Below are 22219 nucleotides of genomic sequence, written 5' to 3'. Positions count from 1 at the left end.
ACGAATTAGAAACTCAAATTACAAATATTGACAAGCTAGAATATAAAATAAGATGGTCTTATCTTTTCTATTTGTTAAGATATTGCTCACGTAATAAATCAAACACAGTGGCACCCCACTCACCTCTTTCCATTTATGGAAATGCTCCCTTATATACACTTACTTCTATACATGACATAAATAACCAATTGGGAACTCAGAATGTCCCCCTAGTGGTTTTCTCAGCCTTTCTAATGTTCCTTCTGCCAATTCTTTCTTTTGAACCAAGATTTCAATGAGGTAGGTTGTGTCTTTAGTCTGCTCAAAATTTAATATTTTTTTTTACCCAAATAAAGCTTAGTTACTAAGCTTGATAAATTATAGTAGAATTCTATTGATGTAGTAATTTATGATTTTCTAAGTTATTCAAGTGTATATAAATAAAACCTAAAAAACATTTTGTTTCATATCCAACACGTGCAAAATTTTTAAAGGCTTAGCAACCTATGTCAAGCAGCAACTGAGTACAAAGGTCGTAATTAGAAGAGATAACTGTTTGCTTTACTTCTTTATTTACTGTTCTATGTTTTAGGAAAAATAACTTTAAAAATTTGTTTCAAAATAGCAATGATCTATATACATATGTAATTTATTATAATTGAAATGTGACTGCATTTTACAAAATACTAATCAACTAAAACACAGCCAAGACAAGTTACTTTGTACAGACCAAAGGTCACCTTTTATGTTATTTGATACGGTAACATGAGTGCATGTGAGCCACATCCTTGTAACTTCTGTATTGTTAGCCAGGCATGGGTGAAAGGTCAATATAATAAAAATAATAAATATATATATAAATGTATAATGTTATGAGATTTAAGCTATTTCATCTAAACATTTATGTTTTCTTGTTATAATTTGAGTTTGTTCTAGAATGAAAAATTTAATATCTGCCTTACCTTATCATACAAACAAATCCCTATGAAACTATTGTTCCTCATCATTCCAGTAAATCCCACTGAATAGAACTCTGTTGTACCTCATCATACATATAAATCCCTCTAAAACTACTTGGCCTTATCATACCAATAAATTTCACTGAAACTATACTCTTATTGTGCTTTATCATGCCAATAAATCTCATTGAAGCTGTATTCTATTGTGCCTTATCATGCTAAAAAATCCCACTGAAACTGAACTCTACCATTCCTTATTTTACAAGTATTAATAAATCCAAACTCTACCTTACATTAATATACTAATATACCAGACTGATGCTGAACTCAAGTTAAAAAAATAATATAATTTCTCATACAATGTAGTACAAGCTTGTACATATAACATATACATACAAGAAAAAATTTAAAACTTTACCAAAACAAGTACATCATAATGAGTTAATAGCCACCAAGTAATGATGAACCAATTCACTCTGCATTGTTATATTGTAGACATGCACAAAACATGTCCTCAGTAAATAGCTATGAAACTGGAGAAGCACTGGGTCCTCCCCCTCAGTGGAGTAAGGATTAGATCCTAAGAAAATGAGCAATATCAAACACATTTTTTTTTAAATGTTTAGGAATAACAAACATTTAACTTAGGCCAAACTGCAAAACTTTACATCTGCAAGACAAGTTATAAAATAATTTCAAGTACTTATTTGCTTTGACAGTCATCATTTCATAGCATTGTGATTACTGTATCTATATAAATATAATAGTACTGTCTGTTGTCTGTCCATTTAACTACTTTGCAGGATGTAGATGGATCTTCACCAAAATTGTTATGGTTCATTAGGTCCATGCTGGGGTACATACTAATGTTCAGTTTTGCATTTTGCAATTTTTATGTGCATTTTTTACCACTACTTCATCCCCTGTAGATGGAGCTTCACCAAATTTGATATAGAGGTTTATTGGTCCACGGGGAGATACATAAAATTTTTCAGTTTTTGCAGTTTTATGGGTGTTTTTGCATTTTTTACCACTACTTCACCCCCTTTAGATGGACCTTCACCAAATTTGGTATAGAGGTTTACTGCATCCACAGGGAGATACATACAAATTTTCAGTTTTGCATTTTCCAGTTTTATGGGTGTTTTTGCATTCTTTACCACTATCTCACCCTCTGTAGATGGACCTTCACCAAATTTGGTATGGAGGTTCAATAGGTCCATGGGGAGATACATAAACATTTTCAGTTTTGCATTTTTTATGGGCATTTTTGCATTTTCTCATTTTTTACTGATATTTCACCCACTGTTGATGGATCTTCACCAAATTTGCATTAAGGTTTGTTGGGTTCATGGGGAGATACATACAAATTTTCAGTTTTGCATTTTCTAGTTATACAGATTTTTTTGATTTTTTAACCACTATATCACCCCTGTTGATGGATCTCTACCAAATTTAGCTTGAAGATTTGTTGGGTCCATGCGGAGATACATGTAAAGTTGCAGTTTCACATTTTGTGTTTTACAGTTCTTATGGGTATTTTTGCATTTTTTACAATTACATATAAGTGAAGCCACTCTTCATGTTCTAAGATAACCTTTTATTAATCATGAATTTACATAACTTCCATCCAGGGGAGGGGTACTCCAGCTAGTTATTAAATAATTTTATGAGCTTCAATATAATTAAGAGAGAAAACAGCAAGCTGCCATTTTAAATCATCACACTTACCTATAGCAGACTTTCTCATTAGGCAAAATGCACTGGCAGAATTCGACATTTCAAGTTTATGTATTTTTTGCTTTTCTTATGTTAGAAGTTGCAATAATGGAAAGATACTCAAATGAAGACTCTTAAATTTCAATACACATTAATCTGTCAAACTTCCCTGCAACAATATTAACAATAAATTCACAGCAGCCATATTTTATCTTTCATTGTATTTGAAATTTATGATTCAGTTTACATTCGAAAGAGCAAATAAATAAGGTATAAATATTTTCCAAGTATAAATATTAAACTACCATACGTGGAAACCTTAACACTTGTACAGCAATTTTAGACAGCTACTCACTCCAGTAAGTCCTTCCCACCATTTAAGTACACTAATGTTAGTTTTGTCCAAGAATTTCCTCCATAATTTCTGTTTAGCTCCATCCTCATCCAAGTCAAACAAAACAATCACTGGGTCCATATTGTGAATATGCTCAGTTACCTCTAAGATAATATCTATAGTTTCTCTGTTCATCTTCCTCAAACTCTTGACTTCTGTACTTTAGGTTTAATACATAGGTTGCTAGTTAGATAGAAGAAAAGTAAAAGCCCTGATGGATAGAAAATAATATGACCATACATTATTTGTCCTCTGCTAACAAGATGATTTTCACAAACTGTCTTCATTGTGCTGCTTCATCTTGAAAACATGAACCACCTCAGACAGCATTGGTTTGTCACTTTCAAGTTTTGTGATAGTATGAGAGATTATATTAGTTGCAACACGCCGATCACATCACTAACTTGCACCAAAAATTATCATCCTTTGTACCTTTGTGGATATGAGCTAGGATAAAGCTTGTGAATCTAAAGTTGCCTCTTGTAAATGCTGCTCAATTTCTAATTGCATTTTCAAAGTTCTTTGAAACTGATCCTTACTGAATGTCCATAGAATAAAAAGAGATGATCACTTTTTCCCCTTTCTCAACCTGAATACAGTTTAAGTACTTGTTGTAGGCTTTCTTTTTTCAAATAGAATTATTTTGATTGCTTGATTATAATTCTATACATTTGTTCAGAGTTCAGAAATTGCAGATATCCTTAGTAAGTAGGTTCAATCCACAAGTAGACAGCCAAAGATAATAAGGTGTATATTTCTCTCTAAGCATGGATCATGCTGCTCTCTTATTACTTGAAGGATCTACGGCCAAAGCATGGAGATACTCTGGTCCCACAGTGTCTACAACATCACTGAAGACTTTAGTCATAAATCCATCAGTACAAGATTTATTTTTGATTCAATGGCTTTGAGAGTTAAAAATGCCATCTGATTACAAGGGTTTTCCTTGATTTCAATCCATCTATCCAACATCAAAATCAGTGGACTTGCTTTAGCTATCTTCTTAACAAGAAGTTCCACCAATTAGTATTCTCATCTCTTATCACATCTTTCCTTTCCATTTTATTCCATTTCTGGACCAATTTTACATAAAAGATCACAATGCATATAGCAGTAATAGCCTGATGAACATCCACCTTAAGAGTGATCAGAATCATTTAGAAGTTATGTGTCTGGGATGACAAAACTGTTTTAGGTGTTTGGGTGGGAAAAGAATGATGGTCCTCTACAATTTCATCTCAACCTTTACATTCCTGTGAAAAATAACAATAGAATAAAGAAAAACCTCTTAATACAGATGATGGTATTTAACTAACAAAGTATTTTTAGTCCACACTAAAACTGGTATACACTAATAAATATAAGTACACACTGTTATACAGAATTATGTCATATTCAATTTATACATAAATAAAAAAGAAATGTAGCTTTAAAACTGAAGGCCATATTTAAATAGTCAGAGAATGTGCTTATAGAAAATAAAACTAAATGTTACCATTCTTAGATCTGTCGAGCCACTTTTGGAGGGGATGCAGTTAAGAAAACTGTAAACTGTTTCTATTTTTAATGGCAAAGAGAACAGCATTTTCTTTAGTAAAAAACTTTATTACCTCATGTCCACTAAAAAGCCTACCAATCACAGTAGTAAGCTCAAGAAAACTAAATGATAATAGATAATAGATTTTAAAAAATAATGTTTTCCTATCTGTGATCTTAAAGATAGATATGTTCAAACAAAAGAATTCAGTGACACTGTTAGAGTACCTGGTAAGAGATCCAAGAGTTGAAGCTCAGGAACAGTATTTTCATTTTACATATCATCACATGAAAGAACAAGGCACAAAATGTTATTTAAAGTTTAAATATTAATCTTTACAATTTTGTGAATTTCAAACAACAAAATTCAAACCCTGTAGACTGAAATACTGAAAATCAGAATACCCATACTGTAAGAGGTGGGAATTGATGAAATGGAAAACAAAACTACAAGCTACAGTGCAAGAAGACTACAAGAAATATGTAGCCAAGCAAAGTAGGTAGAATCCAGAATCAGAAAATAAGTGGAGTAGACCAGCCTCATAAGAATATTGGATGTAAAGGACACTTAGAAAGAAGGTATTATTTTCAGAATGGGACACAAATTGTGGTATAAGTGGGTGTGGAAAACATTATGTCCTGAAATTGAAGTTTCTCAAGGGAAGAGTTCAAATATGTATCATGAAAGAATATACTCGAGAGGCAGTAGCCTCTCTTCATTCATATCAAAAATGGTCAGGGATTTACATAACTGGCCAAATGAGTTTGTACTCACGGAAAACCAACAAAAGGCTTAAGCACTACAACTTGAAGATAGTGTAATGCGAACATCAAAACATAAAGAAAGAAATAACAATAAAAACATAAGTGATCCCCATCCTGGTTGGAACCGAGACATCTAGTGATAATGGTAATCACATTTCTGACATCTCTAATACCGCACTATGATGTGAATATGAAGACGAGAAAAATACTTGCCAAGTCATAATCAACCACCAGAGGGCACCCTCTATTCTCTTACAAAGAGCACAACACTCTGTAATCATTCATGCAGTAACAACAATCAATATGGAGTGTGTGTAGAAAACCATCTAATAGGTTGACTACACATGTGTAGAAATAGAATGCAAATCCCAGGCCAAAATAATGGGTGGCCATAAGCTGAACAATCACTCCATCATGAGAAAAACAAAAATGGGTGAATGAGGATATGTAAGTAAGTGCCTTTGAAATCCACATTTATCATCAATATACCTTCAAGAAGGAACTTTCGTAAGATTCTCATACATTCCTTTGAGAAAGGAAGAATATCTTTGTAACAAATGAGACCAGTCTACAATATCCTGTTGTCTTTGGCACCATACAAAGATTAAAGTAAAAACTCCAAAGAAACATGAAGTGCAATATCAATACCCCTTGTTGTGGACAAAATTCAAAACTCTCAGATTGCAAATTTGAATTGAAATTGGAGGAATGGAATTTATATAATGAATAGAAAACTGAAGTCAAATATATGATTAACCCAAAAAACACAAAGCACAGGGTCCATAGATAAATATCTTGGGTGTTTCCCAAAAATCCAATTAAAGGATTATCCAGAACAGAAAGTCAATGAGTGAGTCATAAAGACTCACTTTGTTTACATCAATGAAAAACCACACTAAAAGTATAAGAAGATATGGCAAGCATCAAAAACATTACACACAGGACCCTGGAAGGGAATGATGACTAGAAACAAGATGAGATGCTAAAACCCCAATCAACTCCTAATGGAAAGCTTTACCTGAGCAGGAAACAAATTAAAGTGAAATATATGCAAAGACAGAGAATGAAGTAGGTTGTTATTTGTTTTTGTGTAATACATGTAGATCAGCTAATTAAAGATACATTTGGTAACAGAAACAATAGCATTGAGACTCATAGGTAAGGAAGACATAAAATCAGATATGTGATCCTGATTATAATATTCAGAAAAATGAGAATAGCTATTAATGGTGCAACTAAAGAATGTCCCAAAACAAGACAAACCACAGTGTGCAGTGCAAACAACTGACCGTGGGTCAAAGAAAAAACAATATGGAAGACCTTCTTCCTCAAGAATCAACCTGAAGATCAAAAAGTTTGAAAAGAAGGGAAATATGATGTATGTGAATACAGGGCCAGTTTCGAAAACTATCCACAACCCCGATATCAGATAGTGGGAGAAATAAAAAAATAAAATAAAATAAAATAAAGAAATCATCTCACATGATACAAGCACCCCCAGGTATTACACCAAATAGTTCTTGAGAGACTGTCCTAGTTACACCATTACACAAATAAGCAAACCTTATTTTCTCACTGCTTCATTAAACATGTTAGAAACCTAATGAAAGGGTATCTGAAATATTCCTTCAGGTTATTGTGCCTACTTTCTTCTCTGTGGTTATCAAATATAACAACTCACTCATGACACTTTCAAGATAACCATTATATCTCCAAACGGTGTGAAGATTTTCTTCAGAATTAGCCAAATCAATGGAATTGTTACAAATATGAGAAGCTGTTGTTAAATACACAGAAATGTTGGATGCTTCATGGATCAGGAATGATGTAAAAAGGTAATGCAGGAGTGAAGGTTTTTAGAGGGTTTTTCATAAAGACTGGTTTTACATTTCCATCAGCTATAGTACTGGATGACTCTTGAAAAATATAGACATTTACAAGGTAATGTATGCTTGAAAGTAAAACTTCGACTTTAATGAAATTGATTTATGAAGTGGTAGCAACCAATTACTATTTGAATCATTCTAAACAATGCTGCTATCTTGTTACTTGAAGGATCTATGGCCAAAGCATGGAGATACTATGGTCCCACAGTGTCTAAAACATCACTGAAGACTTGTCATAAATCCATCATCAGGCTGTATTAGACTTCTGCATTTAACATAGTGTAACCATTTTTTTCATGACTCTTCCACTAAGCTCTCAGGGAGGTTAGAATCAGGGTTAACTATGACCCAAGACCTAAGGAAAACACGTTCTATTATATACACCAATACATACAAAAATGTTGCCACTTTACCAACTTTGATCTATATGACAGCATTTATATACAAACATCTTTTGGGTATCCATTGGTAGATAAAATAAGTCTAAAGGATATTCCAAGTTTGTAATTCCTCTATAGACCACAAAATGCAGGGGTTCTACTGTGGTGGGATTTTAAGTTACTAAATACCTATGGAGTTATAACAGGTTCTAGCTAATGCAACATTACCATTCTTTCAGATTTTATCTGAATGGTTCAAATCTAAGCAGTTATGCAAATTACTATCATAAAGTTGTTCAAGAACTTCAACATCATGATCCATAGCCACAAATCCACCACTTTTCACAATACTTTAAAATTGTCCCTCTGTTTTTAATAAGAATAATGGCCTCATTAAAAATTTAATTTAGTTTCAACACTAACTTACAAGCTTATTAATAATGTCCTTGACCTTTATCCTAACAGATTCATACAGTATTCATGATCTTCAGAATTTGTTGGAGGAAATGGATGTGGATGGTCCAATGACAGTTTAAGCTGATTGTGTAGTGTATTCTTACTTATGACAGATCTTTGCAAGTGTCCACTTTAGATATAGAATTTTCTGATGATTCATCACTAATAAGAAATGTGTCTTAAGTCAATAAATGGAAATTATTTACACTGACTCATAAACCTTTTCATTCACAGTGACTTAGTTAATACAGCCTGGTAGTTTCCTGGATGGCTGTTTGAAATAATAATCACCCCATCTGAAACAGTAAAAAAAACCTTTCTGAAGTGATGGCATTATATAAAGTCCAGTTTATCATTGTAGGGACAGAAAATTTGAGAATTTCAGAAAGTTAATATACCTTAATGGACTAGTTTAACTATCAATAAACTCACCTTCTCTATCCAGTTCCCATATATAACAACTTCATCATTGGGCAAGGATGACAAGTATACAAATGTTAAGCATGCCCATTTCTGAAGAAGTTTCCTGCTGTTCAGTTTCCTCTTTCCTGGAAAGTTGTTTCACTGTAATGTAATAGTCCATTCTTTGAAATGCATATCTTGGCTTCAATGAAAGTTGGATTTAGCTAAAAGATGCTCAAACATCAGCCTTTTTCAGAAATCTCTAAGTTACCCTTACTCCTGCATTACCGTTATGAACATCCTTGGTACATAAAGTATGCCATGCTTTTCAAACATTTAACCCTATATGCACAGGTGGGGGTCCAAGTATGCATACCCAAACTTTGCATAGAATGCCATTCAACATGGTATTATACATTTTATGCCACAGTTATCAACTTTTCAAGTTACCCTACATAACTGACTTTGAAACAATTCATGTTAGAATAGTGAAAATACCAGATACAACATACAGGAATGCTGAAAAAAACTTTAGGTATGCATTTAATAGGTTATAGATGTCATGCAAATTCAAAATCACACTGTATGATGAAGTATTTCTATTCTTTACATGAATGTCATCTTGTATTCTAACTTATCATAGTCTGAGTCAAACTTACTTCACCATTTCACAGATGTATCTTTAGTAACACATCTGATATTTTTGTGTACAATGCAATTGTACTGTTGACTAAAAGCATAACACATTTAGTGGAAATACACTTCATAAATTCTGAATTATAGTCAATATTACTTCTCTAATACAATGGACCAACCCCATGCATGTTCAGTTAACAAGAATTTTCATTTGTAAAATTCCATTGATTTGGCTAGTTCTCAAGAAATTGTTTATACCATTTTGAGATTTAATGTTCTTCTTCAAAGTGACATTAGAAAGTTGTTTATGATATTTTATGATCTCAGAAAAAAGTAGGCTACAACAACCTAATGGTATGTTTCCAATACCATTCAATCAATCTAACATTTTTAGAAAAGCAGTGAGACAACTAGTTTTCCTATACAATGCACATGTGAAGATGAACCTGAACAATCTCTTAAGAACCATTTGGGACACACATTATTTAAACCTGTTTAACAATAAAAAAAAGCTGTTCTGTGTGACTAACAGTTTCAATATGCAAAATAAAGAAACATGATCTAAACTACAGAATTAAGTGAATTGTATGTAATGAAAGCTACAATGCTGAAACTGAAAACCAGTTATATTTTCCTGTAAGGAATAATGAAGGCTACTGCATGTACTCTGTATTATCTGTTAGTTGTTCAGAACCTAGTACAATACTATATAGATAATCTATAACAATATCACTAAATTCTATTTTTTGAATGCCTCCACATCAAAGATCATATATGTAAGGTTTTAAATTACAACCATTTTTAAATATCCAAGGTGGAAAAATGTCAAGGTTTGACATTCATGCTATCCACAGAACCAATATAATACCTTACTCCAAGTTTCATCAAGATCAAATAAATAGTTTTTCCCTCTAATTTTATTAACATACTCATAGGATTAGAATTTTTTTAAATATCTACTGGCATGGTGATGTTCATTTTTATTACACGCAGTTGATTTGGACTATTTTACTTCAAAATATGTACATGCACAATAAGGAGAATATGTAAGACTCTTCATACCTCTGTAGATCTTACACAATTAAAATTAACAAACTAAGCCTAATGCCTAATGTCCTTAGGCTATATCTGATTCAATATTACGTAAATAAGATACTTACCTCAACAATCAATTCAGATCCACATAGAACTTGCAGTGTTGTTGTGAGAATTTCTTACATTTTATGTTAGTTCTCATTTGTTGGCACTGTTGCATTAATTTGGTATCAAAATGAGCTCTCACTGACCACTTTGAAATTGTCTCGAGTCTTCTTGAAATAATCCCACTCAACTGCTTTACAATTATTAGAATTTTTCAGATTCTTCCATAAAAATATTAACATTGCAGGATTCTTTTTAAAAAAACTTATTTTAGACAAGTAATTAATCAATAAAAAAAAGCTGACTACAGATTTGTATATTGTAAGAAATGCACAACTCTGTCCTGTCACTTTTCTTCATAGAATATTCTAATTCTTATAGCGAGGATGATGTCACCAATATTCTAGCCATCTTGAACACACCTGGGCCTTTCTCAACAACCAGTTAAACTTCACAGTTAACACACACACACATACCCTTCTCATGCTAGAGGCTTCAAAATTATGTCATAAAAATGTGGAATTATCCAAGAACTTCTGAAATATGAAATAACTACAGAAAGATACAACTCTGCAATGATTAAGTTACATGCTCTAGACTTGGGTGCCAAACCAATATCAAGTTCTAGAAACCCCCCAAATTTAAGAACAAAGGATTAGACATGTATGAAAACAACAAACAAAATAGGCTGTATTAGGCTTCTGCATTTAACACAGTGTAACTACTTTTTCATGACTCTTCCACTAAGCTCTCAGGGAGGTTAGAATCAGGGTTAACTATGACCCAAAATCTAAGTAAAACAAATTTTAATAATCAACATTTGTTATACACCAATACATACTAAAATGTTGCCACTTTACCAACTTTGATCTATATGACAGCATTTATATATACGAACATCACCTAGCAGAAAGTTTAATAATTAACTCAGTTTAGTTACAAAAAAACAACAATATACAGAGAAAATATAACAATAAAGTTAATACAAATAATACATTTAAACCATATTATTGACATACAAAAACTTAAATCTCATCATATACAAGAGGAGAAGTCTGATCCAACATATGAGCTGGTGAGCAGACAACACATGCATGAATCAGCACAATCTACAGAAATGAAATGGCCTCTGTCTTATGGAGGTTTAGAAAAAGGGCTTCTGGAAAATGCACCAACTATTACATTATACTTTCCAGTTTCATAAGTTACTATAAAGTTAAGTTCTTGGAGTCTCAAAATCCACCTGTCTAATCTCTCCAAATGATTCATTTTATTAAACTGCCACTTGAATCCAGCATTTCTGTAACTATTATAAAAGCAATACCCTCAACATATGGACAGAATAATTCAATTTGCAATACCAAAGTCATACATTATTTTTCTGTTATACTGTATTTTCTTTCTTGCATGCTTAACAGTTGACTAGCATAACAAACAATTCATCCATCTTCATTCTCATTTAACTTAATCAACATTGCACCTAATCCTATATCCAATACATCACAATAAATTTCAAAAGGTTTATTACAATCCACCACCACCACAACAGGTTCCATGATAAAGTTTTGTTTCAACTGCTTGATGAAATTTTGACACTCTTCGGACCAGTTAAATGCAACATCTTTATGTGCCAAAAGCATCAAAGGATCATTCACTGACACTGGAATAGTTGGAAACAAATCTCTAACAAATGCCCCAAAACTGGCATACTCCTTTTATGTTTTTGAAAGTAGGAAAACCTTCAATAGCATTTACTTTATTATTACTATCAACAGTAATTCCATATGGATTTATAACAAAACCTAAAAATAGGAACTTAGTAAGGCAAAAATAATACTTATTCAATTATACAGTAAAATTACTTTGATTTAATTGTTTTATTACCTCTTTCAAATCTTCTTTATGCTATTTAAACATATGGAAAGTTACTTACTATTATATCATCAATATATGACACTGTTATTTCATAGAAAATTTCCAACAGAACAAAATTCATTAATCATTCAAAAGTAGCTGAAATGCTGCACAATCCAAAGGGTAGAACCTTAAATTGAAACAACCCATAGTGGGAAACAGATGCAGTTTTTGGCCTACTAGCTTCATCAACAGGCAACTGCGATTAGTCAGAGAATAAATGTACTTATGTACTGAGCCTTGCCCATAAAAGTTAATATATTTTCTACATGAAGTAAAGGACACTTATGTAGTATTGTATTTGATTTGAGTTTCCACTAATCCAAAAGAATCTGGTCCCACAACAACTGGAGAGGCCCAAGAATTTATTGCAGGTTCAATAATATCATCTTCTAACAGTTTCTAAATATGCTTCTCTATTTCTTTTTTCTTCAGTAAATTATACTATAGGGAATATTGGTGAAGCTGCTGGAATGACAATATGATGAAAAATTAAGTCTGTACTTTCTAGGTGAACATCAAAAATGGATGCAAGTTCTTCCAATAACCTGTTTAACTCAATCTTCTCGAGTTCCAATAATTTACGTGATTCTACTTTCAGTAACCCTGATGAATGTAGCATATTCTGTCTCTCCAAATCATCATATAAAAACAAGTCACATGATTCAACCTCCAACTCTTCTAGCCGGACCTCATGCCCATTCTCAAATTATATGTCATAACACTTCCTCTCTTTACTTTGTTCATTTCTGGCATATTACTTACCGCTTTCTTACCAATAGCTCCTACAATTTTCCCAAGAAGTATATTTTCTTCCTTAATTATACCCAAACAATTTTATCAATATCTCCTTTAAGAACCTTAATGTCTGCATCCTCTATTTTCTCTGAATCATAAATATGAACTAAATCTTTCTTGTATTTCTAGCAATTTTTACGTGGATAGTATTGAATATCTGCAATTATTTCACAAGAAGCAGCACTCAATTTTACCTCATATTTGTTTTTCATTCCATTCTCTGTATTACTGTAAAGTTTGTGGATTTGTAAACGTTATGAGAAAATCTTCATCCTTGCAAGACAAAAGAAAATTAAGTCATACCATCAACAGGGCATTTTTGTGAATTAACCAAAAACCAGCTTCATATCCAGAGATTTAATATCCATTAAACCAGAAACCTAGGAATCACTGATCACAGAAACAAAAGCTCCAATACCCCCAAGAACTCTATAGTGTTTTTCACCACCAAAAGTCTTTACTTTCCAAAATAACAAAATATTCTCTTTGCATAATGGAAGAAAACTTCCCTACTGGAAGACTTCTATCAAATAATTTCTCCGAGATTTATAATAAGTAGAATCCCAAAATCTACAATGTCTTGTTTGATGACAAACTCTAAAACAACATAAATATTGACCTTTCATGGAAGAATATCTATTTAAAAACATTATCCAACCTCTCATGTTCTAAATAATTATCTCCAAGATTTATCATCAAATTATGTGATATAGTCAGTAATTCAGCAACTGTTACAGATGTTCCTTCATTATACAATGAAATCTTAAACTTATCAAATACATAACCCAAAATTATCTTAACCATTTCCTGTTCCAATGGGGGGTTACATCATTCACTTAAGTATTCCTAGCATTTTAACAACAAAAGCAAAGTATCATTTATCTGAAAAGTTTTATATAGCAGCTTATAGTTTTCATATGGCTTTTCTTTAAAAAGGCTTGTCAAAATCTTGCTACATACCCAACATAAGTGACACGATCATGAACCATTCATAAAAAGAGCTCTACCAAAAGCTGACAGCCTTTTTTTAACATATCATCTGGCAAATAATTACTTGTCTTATATATATGTTACATTCTTAAATCCATTGATCTGGAGATATATCAATTGAATCAGACAAAATAGTTATTTCATGAATATTTTTCAACCTTGTGAAATAAGTTTCTTGATTCTCAGTGTTTTGTGAAACTGAATCAGTTACATTATTAGCATTACCAAAACTACTTAAGAGGTTCAGTAGTTGAACACAAGGATTCCCTAATAATAGTATATATTTTTGGATAAAATAATCATATTTCCTAGTTTAAGTTCTAGTCATGACATCAATGATTGCTCTAAGTGAAACAAATCATCCTTCTGCCTATTTTTCCCAATCCATAAAAAATTTTTGTGGACCTGGATGGCCATTTCCAACAAGTCAGTTAACACAATTACATTTTTGGAACCAAGAATAAATGTAACAACCTTGTACTTTAGTCCTAAATGTGGATAAAATAATATCTATTGAAAGTATTACCAAAAATATCTGAAGAAGAAAAAAAGAAAGAAACAGAAACTCCTAATTGGTGTTCATATACATTATTTATTTAAAAAAAAAGGTAGTATGATGAAAACAAAACAAGACCAAATTAGAATAAATCTTCCCGTGGTCTTTTAACTTAAGTTACTGTCAATTTCCAGTCATATTTCATAAGGTTTCATCTAACCTTCTTAGTATAAACCATGGGTAATTCCCACACAACTTTGTTATTCACAATAAAGATTAACTTAGAAAAAATATCATTTCTGACAGTCAGTTGAGCCACCTACCCATACAGAATCAAAACCATCTGACAAAAACAGCAATACCATAGAATCAGGGGCTCTATATTAGACACTATTCTGCTAAATTCTCATGGAATTTACAATCATAGTTAACTATGATGACCAAAACTTAAGACGAAAAACATGTTTTAATCATCATCATTTGTTATACCTCAAGTTGCATGAAATCACACTGCCACTTCACCAACTTTGGCCTCTATAACAGCATTTATATAGAAATGTCCTTTGCAGAAGATTTAATAAATACAATTAACACAGTTTATAGTTATAAAAACAGCCAAAAATATAAACAGAAAATATAATAACAATTTTCAAGTTACTACAAATAATACATATAAACTAAATTATTCACATATAAAAACTTGAATCCCAACTCAAACAACAAGAGAAGTCTGATCCATCACACAAACTAGTGATCAGGCAGCATATTTGTGAATCATAAAAGTCAGCACTATCTAAAGAAATGATACAGCTGGCACACTAAGAGTCCATGACTGCATGACATAGAACATAATGTATTGCAAACTTAACAATCTCATTACACTAGACCATCTATGTGTGCAAGTCCAAAACCCCGGACATTTTAAGGAGGAAATGGATACAAGAGAATATAAAAAGAACTTTACAAAGAGATCTAGACAAATTGTATGAGAAATGACAATAAATTTACAGAATTCAAATTGAAAAACAAACTTATTTTCAGTCTCTATGCATATTATATTAAAATATGATTAAAGCATTCCTGTGCTATTAAAGTCACAAAGAACAAAAACAAATGATCCCCCAGCTACTAAATGTTAAAAATAAGGCTTGCTGCCATCATCTGCTGGTATTTTGGTTGTTTAATCAATGACTATTTAAAATTCACTAATTTGATGGTTGAAAATGCTAAATAATTAATATGATTAGTAGCTGGTCAGGTAGAAAGGACAGCTAAAAAATGAAGTAACATACTTTTAAAACTGCTTATGAAATTGAAATGAATGCTTGTCTCAATAGCTGTTATCAGGACAACAGAATAGAAAGCTACAGCCAACATGTCTGGCCACTCTATACGGGCCAGTCACAAACATTCCACTCTGTTAACTAATAACAAAACAAACATGTAACTGTAACATGAAGCCACAAGAAAAGTGAAGTTTCTTGTAGAAATTATTTTTTTGTAGCCTAAAGACTAACAACTTTGTCTATTTTAACCCCAATAATTAGAAATGCTAAAAAATTGTTTTCAAATCACGGAAAAGTGGAAATTTCCCAGATAAATACCTTTTGGTACAATTTTCCAACATACATCTGTTAAAATACATACAGCAACAGAAACTCATTAACCTCACTCCCTTTAATTGCTTAGATAAAAACATTACAATTTTCAAATGGTCTATAAGATCAAAGGGAAGCCACATAGTTAAGTAAGGCATAAGTAAACATACACAATTATAGTATGCTGTTTAAAATGGATAAGTATGTATGCTCTGAACTGCAGGCCATTCTTATTTAACAATTGAAGTCCTTTAGTGATTTTGATAGTGCTAGGCAGCACTAGCAGTACCAGATGCCCACTTACCCACTGCAGCAAGATCCTCAATATTCATGCACAAAATGCATACAAGAAAAACTGCAAAGCAAAAATACTTAGAATAAGAATCTTATTAAGGTATTTTTTCCCATGACACTTTGTATCATATCTAATCATTTTCTTTTGTTTCTACACGTTATCCTCTGCATTTCTTTTGCTGTTAGTCTATTTCACACCTGTAATCAAACTTACATTCTCATTACTCTTTTTAAATTCTGAAGCATGTTTAGGATATATACCTCATTTAATTGTCTGTAGCAAATGACGAAAAAACGTTCATACATGTTAACCATGTTTATGTCTTTCAATGCATCATACATACAATGTGGTTCTCAATTCAGAGAACATGCAACTTGCAAGCTAAATATTTGTGATACCTAATCCTTGCTGTACCATCAGAATACAATGTTATTATATATTTGATTTTTAGCTAGCCACATTTGACAAAGCTTTCTTTCTTCCAGTTCATCTCTTCCATTTTATTATTCATTTCATTAGGTCATCTTTTAAGCAGATTGAAATTAAAATTAGAAGTAAACAATGCAAAAAATTAGTTATGAATCACTACTAATATAAACCACAAAACCAAGAAATTTATAGAACAGTTCTGATCAAAATTATAAAGTACCAAATTAATTTTCTTAGTGAACAAAATAAAAAAAATCTTACATGCATTTGTTCTATTAATTTTGTCCATTCAGAAAATCATGTGTCGCTTCACGGCAGTGGCGTGAGAAACCTAACTTATCTTGTTACTGCTACTAGTGTTACATAGAAGTAGAACCAAGGTTAGCATTACAACTCACAAGTGGTTATAGTTATAATATTAATAGTAATACTCCAAATCCTATATACTGGACAGTATACTTCACAACTAAACTTCAACAACCGCTTAATCAAACATATGAGCTTTAAGATATGCATTAAAAATAAAACGTGCAATAATAGTTTACCTCATTTTCTTGCTTCACTGATTTCCATGGGTCTCCTACGAATTGTGCTAAAGGCATATTGGCCTCCAGTTTCATTCACACAAACACCTAATTTTATAACATACAAACAACTACAAGCCTATACTATGACCTTTTCCTCGTTTCCGCCAAAATGGCGATGCCGGAAACGGATGTTAAAATGTAAGAGAGAGACTAGCCTATTGTTTCAAAGGAAATATTCTACAGAATTTCTCTCAATAACATTTATCAAATGGTGCTAGTAATTAAGCAGTTTAAGAGACTAACTACCAATTTTGTACAAACGCCACAATTCTTCTTTGACAATGGATGTGAAACAAAATATCGTCTTCAGCATTAACATCGTATAAGTTCTCAGGTAGTGAAACGTAAATTTAATAAAGATGATTTTTGAAGAACTAAATTCACTTGACAGATCTTTTAAAACTTTTATTTTTATTTTCAAAAGAAGGATTTTTTTGCTCATTTCGCTTTTCAAATGCTGTGAGCCGTGTTTTTTTTTTATTTCGATACATGCAAAAATGTAACAGAAGAAAATACTTAGTTATGTAACTTGACTAGCTGGTGGGTTTATTGTTATTTGTATTATTACTAATGAAGCACTAATGGGCCTTAAACTCACAAATTAATGGTTTTATAACATGATTTATTTCAAATAATAGCAAAATATCATAAGTATATAAAAGCGGGAAAAAATTTGACTCACTTCTTATAACTTGTAATAATACAAAGTAAGGTAAAAAGTCATTTTAACTAAAACACTTTCACATAAAATGACAAAAAGCAGCAGTACTTATAATTATGATCACAATATTTCCTTATAGTTTCTTTCTTTTCAAATTATTAGTCACCCCCCCCCCAGGCTCAGCAATAAGTCTGATGGCTTAAAACTCTAAAAATCGGGTTTCCATATCCACGTTGGGTACATCATAGATGGCCCATTCTTTAACAATATGCTTAATAATGTTGTGACCTTGTTCTCTCGTTGGCAGTTTCTTTTAAATTATCTGGTGAAAGTAATTCAACGTCCAGTCCACATAATGATAACAAATTAGTTCATTCCTCCTTTAACGTTTCTACAAGCTTAAACACTGTGATAAGTTGCAGATCACGTTTACAATCACACCAGCTGTACTGCACTAACTAAAAAGATCAACTTACTTGTACAAAATAACTCAATAGACGTGATAGATATCACAGATCCAAATACTTCACTAAAAACACACTGACTGATTCAATCCACCTTCTAAAAACAACTCTCTATCTTCTCAACTATCTTTTTTTTATGTTTCACTGAAACCCAGTATATATATATAATCTACTCTCGAATTTACTAGAAAACATAACGTCAAATCTTTAGAACTCTCTAGGCCTATATTAATATCATCATTATGACCCGCAGATCACTCTAGATAACAAACAAATTACAACATTAAAATATGATTTACAACACATCCCCTTTTTGGATTGTGAAGTCCCTTGAACAATTATACTACAGAAATAAAGCACTACACTAAACTGTCTATTCACCAAGTATTTTTGACGATTTTCTCTTCCAATGCCCATAATATACAGATGAGATGGCATTTGTCTCTTGTTGTTTCTGGGTGAGTTCTCCCTAAATAAATGGTCGGATAAATTCACTGGTGACTCCGATCTTAATTATTCTATGGAAGTAGTTTTGACAGGAACTCCAGGTTGAGCTTCTGTTGACAAGTTGTTCTCTGAGGTTACCCAGTTGGCCATTCTCTTACCAACTATTTCCTAAGCCAATCATTATGATAACTTTAACTTAGATCGCCCCATCCTTCTAGAATCTGTGTAACACATCAATGATTCTCTTCAATACAGCATACATTGCTGCTTAACCTTAGAGTTTATCCTTTCTTGTAACAGGGATTGTATAGCCAAAGCATGTTATCTCGATGAAATCCCTTCTTATTAGCATCAACTTTTCAATTTATCACTAGCTGATTTAAAGCTTTCTCTGGTAAAAATCATGTATGACATCAATTGTATTCCTTAATCTCTTAACATATTCAGTTTAAGACTATTCTGAATGATAAATCTTTGGACGAGGGTACAGAAAGTCTAATGGCACTTTAAGTTATTTCTCAAACATCAATGATGATGGTACATAGCTGGTATGCTGTAAAATCAATTAGCCATGTATATTTCTGAACATCTAAAGATCTTCCACTGTTATTCCGTGGTTGTATTTCTTCACCATACCATCAGAAGATGGAGGAAGAATAGTGTTACCAAATCTCGTGAGAAAAATAAACTGCACTGCCATTCAAAACAAGCAACACTGTTTTTAATAAAAGCCCAAAACTGCTCTTTTATGGTTTCCTCTCAAAATGTTGATTTGTGCAGCTTAATTGAAATATAGAATGTGTCAAGTGGACAAGCCAGAAAGTTCACGATTGTGGGTGTGTTTTTTAAATGAAGAGGAGTGGGGATAGGATGATTCTAAAATAGGCTAATCATTGGCACAGTCAACAACCAAAACCACTCCTACAACTATTTTCCTGTGTGTTGAAGTCAGCTCTTTCAAAAAGCCCAAATAAGCGACCTTGGAATAAAACAAACCCAAAAAACTGCAACCATAACTCTAAAAAAATAAAGCAGCTTTATAAAACAAACCCAGTTCCACTTATTATAAGTGGAATTGTTCTGATGTTTTTAATCCCATGGATCTGGCACATTTCCACAAACAAGTCTGATTCAAAGTTTCATCCCTGATCTGAGTGACGTTCCATGGACACACCAAATCTTGAAACAAATTCGTTGATGAGTTTCCTTGGTGCTTTCTGGATAGGGAACAGCATATGCTTCTGACCATTTGGTGAAATATTGAATCACAACCATGATGCATGCATTCCCACTGTTACTCTGTAGCAGAAGACCAAGCACATCAACAGAAACTCTCTTCAGTGGTGCTTCAATATAAAGCTGTTGTAGCTGCTCATGCTGTTTCTTTCATGAACTCTTTTACGCACATCATAGTTCACTTGTTTTACACTAGTTCTCCACAGACCATGGCATTCAACCCAGTAGAAGTGTTTTTTACTGGCTTCAGTGTCTTTATAACACCTAAATGCCCAGCCATTGGAAGGTTGTGGGGACGATGGAGTGTCTTAAAATGTAGAGACTGTGGAAGTGCCAACTATAGACATTATTTCTGTCTACTGGCATTTTCTCCTTTCTGATATATAAAATCCTTTTGTAAACATAAGGAATCCCATTGTGATCAATACATCTTTAGCTATATGGAGCGATCTTTGTCATGAGGTTCTTTCTGCACTATTCTTGGGTCATTGAATAATTGATTTTATACTCGTATCTTTTTCCTGAGCAGCCATCAGTTGAGTGTTGTACCACAATAGTTCTTCATCATCACTTGTGAAGGGACATTTTGGACTACACTTTGCTTTACTTTAGATTGGTACTCCTTTCTATCCTAGTTTTCCTTTTCTTACAGTGTTTACACTCTTCATTAGCATTTAGTCTTTAAGATAATGTGTCAGCATTTCCATGGTTCTGTCTAGAGTGATGAACAATGTTGAAGGTGCACTCTTGAAGGTTCTCAATCCATCTTGATATTCAGCCTTCTGGATTACGAAAATTTACCAGCCACTTTAATGCTGCAATAATCTGTTTGAAGTGCAAACTTTTGGTCATACAGATAATGATTAAAGTGATTCATGACTCGAACAACACTAAGTAAGCTCATTTCAAGTTGTACAGCAGCTCCTTTCTGTGGCATTCATTGCATCTCTATAGTATGCAGTCACGAGTGTTGTACTTGTGACAAACCTGCTCCTACAGCAAAATTACTAGCATCCATATCTAAATTGAGTAAACCTTTCAGAGTTGGGTATGCCAACTCCATCTTCACTTTATTGAATGTTTTTCCCAATCACAGGTCAAACAAAACTTATTTGACTTTAAGTAGTTTGTGTACAGGGCAAGCTAAGACAGAGAAAGATTTACAAAACAACGACAGTAGAAGAACAGTGAACCTTCAATGGATCTATATACTATATGCCCCAGGAAACTCACCTGTTGATGGAATAATTCCCATTTCTGGGGATTCAGTTTAAGGTTCTCAATTCTTCAGCCAGTCCAGCACTTTCCTTAGCCATTGAAAATCATTATAATTTGTCTTCCCATGTACAGTTATGTAATCCAAGTAGATGAGTGCAACATTCCAGGGTATTTCGAATAGAGCACACTTCATTATTTGTTGGAATGTAGCAGGACCATTATATAATCGAAATTATAACACGAAAAATAGCAAAAATCCATTTCCTGTGATAAAGATTGTCTTATCATAGGCTGTAAATTTACTTGAAGCTAGCCTAGCCTTACATCCAAGTCTTCACATGAAAGCAGTTCGCAATATGCACTCTTCTTCAATGTCAATTATCCCTACATCACATGCAGATAGAATTTTCATATTGTAAGGGTTACTTCCAATTTCCTTTTTGCTAAAACTTTATCAACACTTGCTTTTCATATCATTCCCTCTTCTTTCTTCATATTTAGAGGCAGTTTCCCACCTTTCATTACCAAATTGGGTTTAACTATTATAGCTGTAGAATCAAGACTTCCAATCAATAAACTCATGGACTCGTGGATTGGTTTCTTTAAACAATGAGATTTTTATCTCATTTGGGGAAGATAGATTTGTCCCATAAATCTAGCTAATTCTCGTTTCCTGATGTCTTATTAGCCCTTTGTTGTACCCTCGATTTCGTTGCTCGAAGATTCATCCTTAGAGTATTGTTTCCTTGGTCCTAACAGCTGTTGATTTTTTACAGTCTCGGCTACAAAAGCCATATTTTTCACATCTATAGCAATTCCCTCTTTCTGGTGTTC

General features: G+C 32.7%; 1 protein-coding gene across 4 annotated transcripts in view; it reads right to left on the bottom strand.

The window, feature by feature from the left end:
* LOC106478094 (ribosomal protein S6 kinase alpha-2-like) overlaps window positions 1–22219 on the bottom strand; it is a 122425-nt gene that overhangs the window by 69574 nt on the left and 30632 nt on the right. For 3 of the 4 annotated variants that reach the window (XM_013938609.2, XM_022381620.1, XM_013938610.2), the window contains exon 1: window positions 17318–17637. The exons of the other annotated variant lie outside the window; for it this stretch is intronic. In XM_013938609.2, coding sequence (XP_013794063.1) covers window positions 17318–17392 — 75 coding nt within the window. In that variant the 5' untranslated portion in view covers window positions 17393–17637. Of the gene's footprint in view, window positions 1–17317; window positions 17638–22219 lie in introns of those variants that run through there. 4 annotated transcript variants of the gene reach the window in all.

The sequence above is a fragment of the Limulus polyphemus genome, unplaced genomic scaffold, assembly GCF_000517525.1.
Source record: "Limulus polyphemus unplaced genomic scaffold, Limulus_polyphemus-2.1.2 Scaffold179, whole genome shotgun sequence".
Taxonomy (NCBI): Eukaryota; Metazoa; Arthropoda; class Merostomata; order Xiphosura; family Limulidae; genus Limulus; species Limulus polyphemus.
Note: the sequence above shows the minus strand (reverse complement) of the source record. Positions and strands in the feature narration are given on the sequence as shown.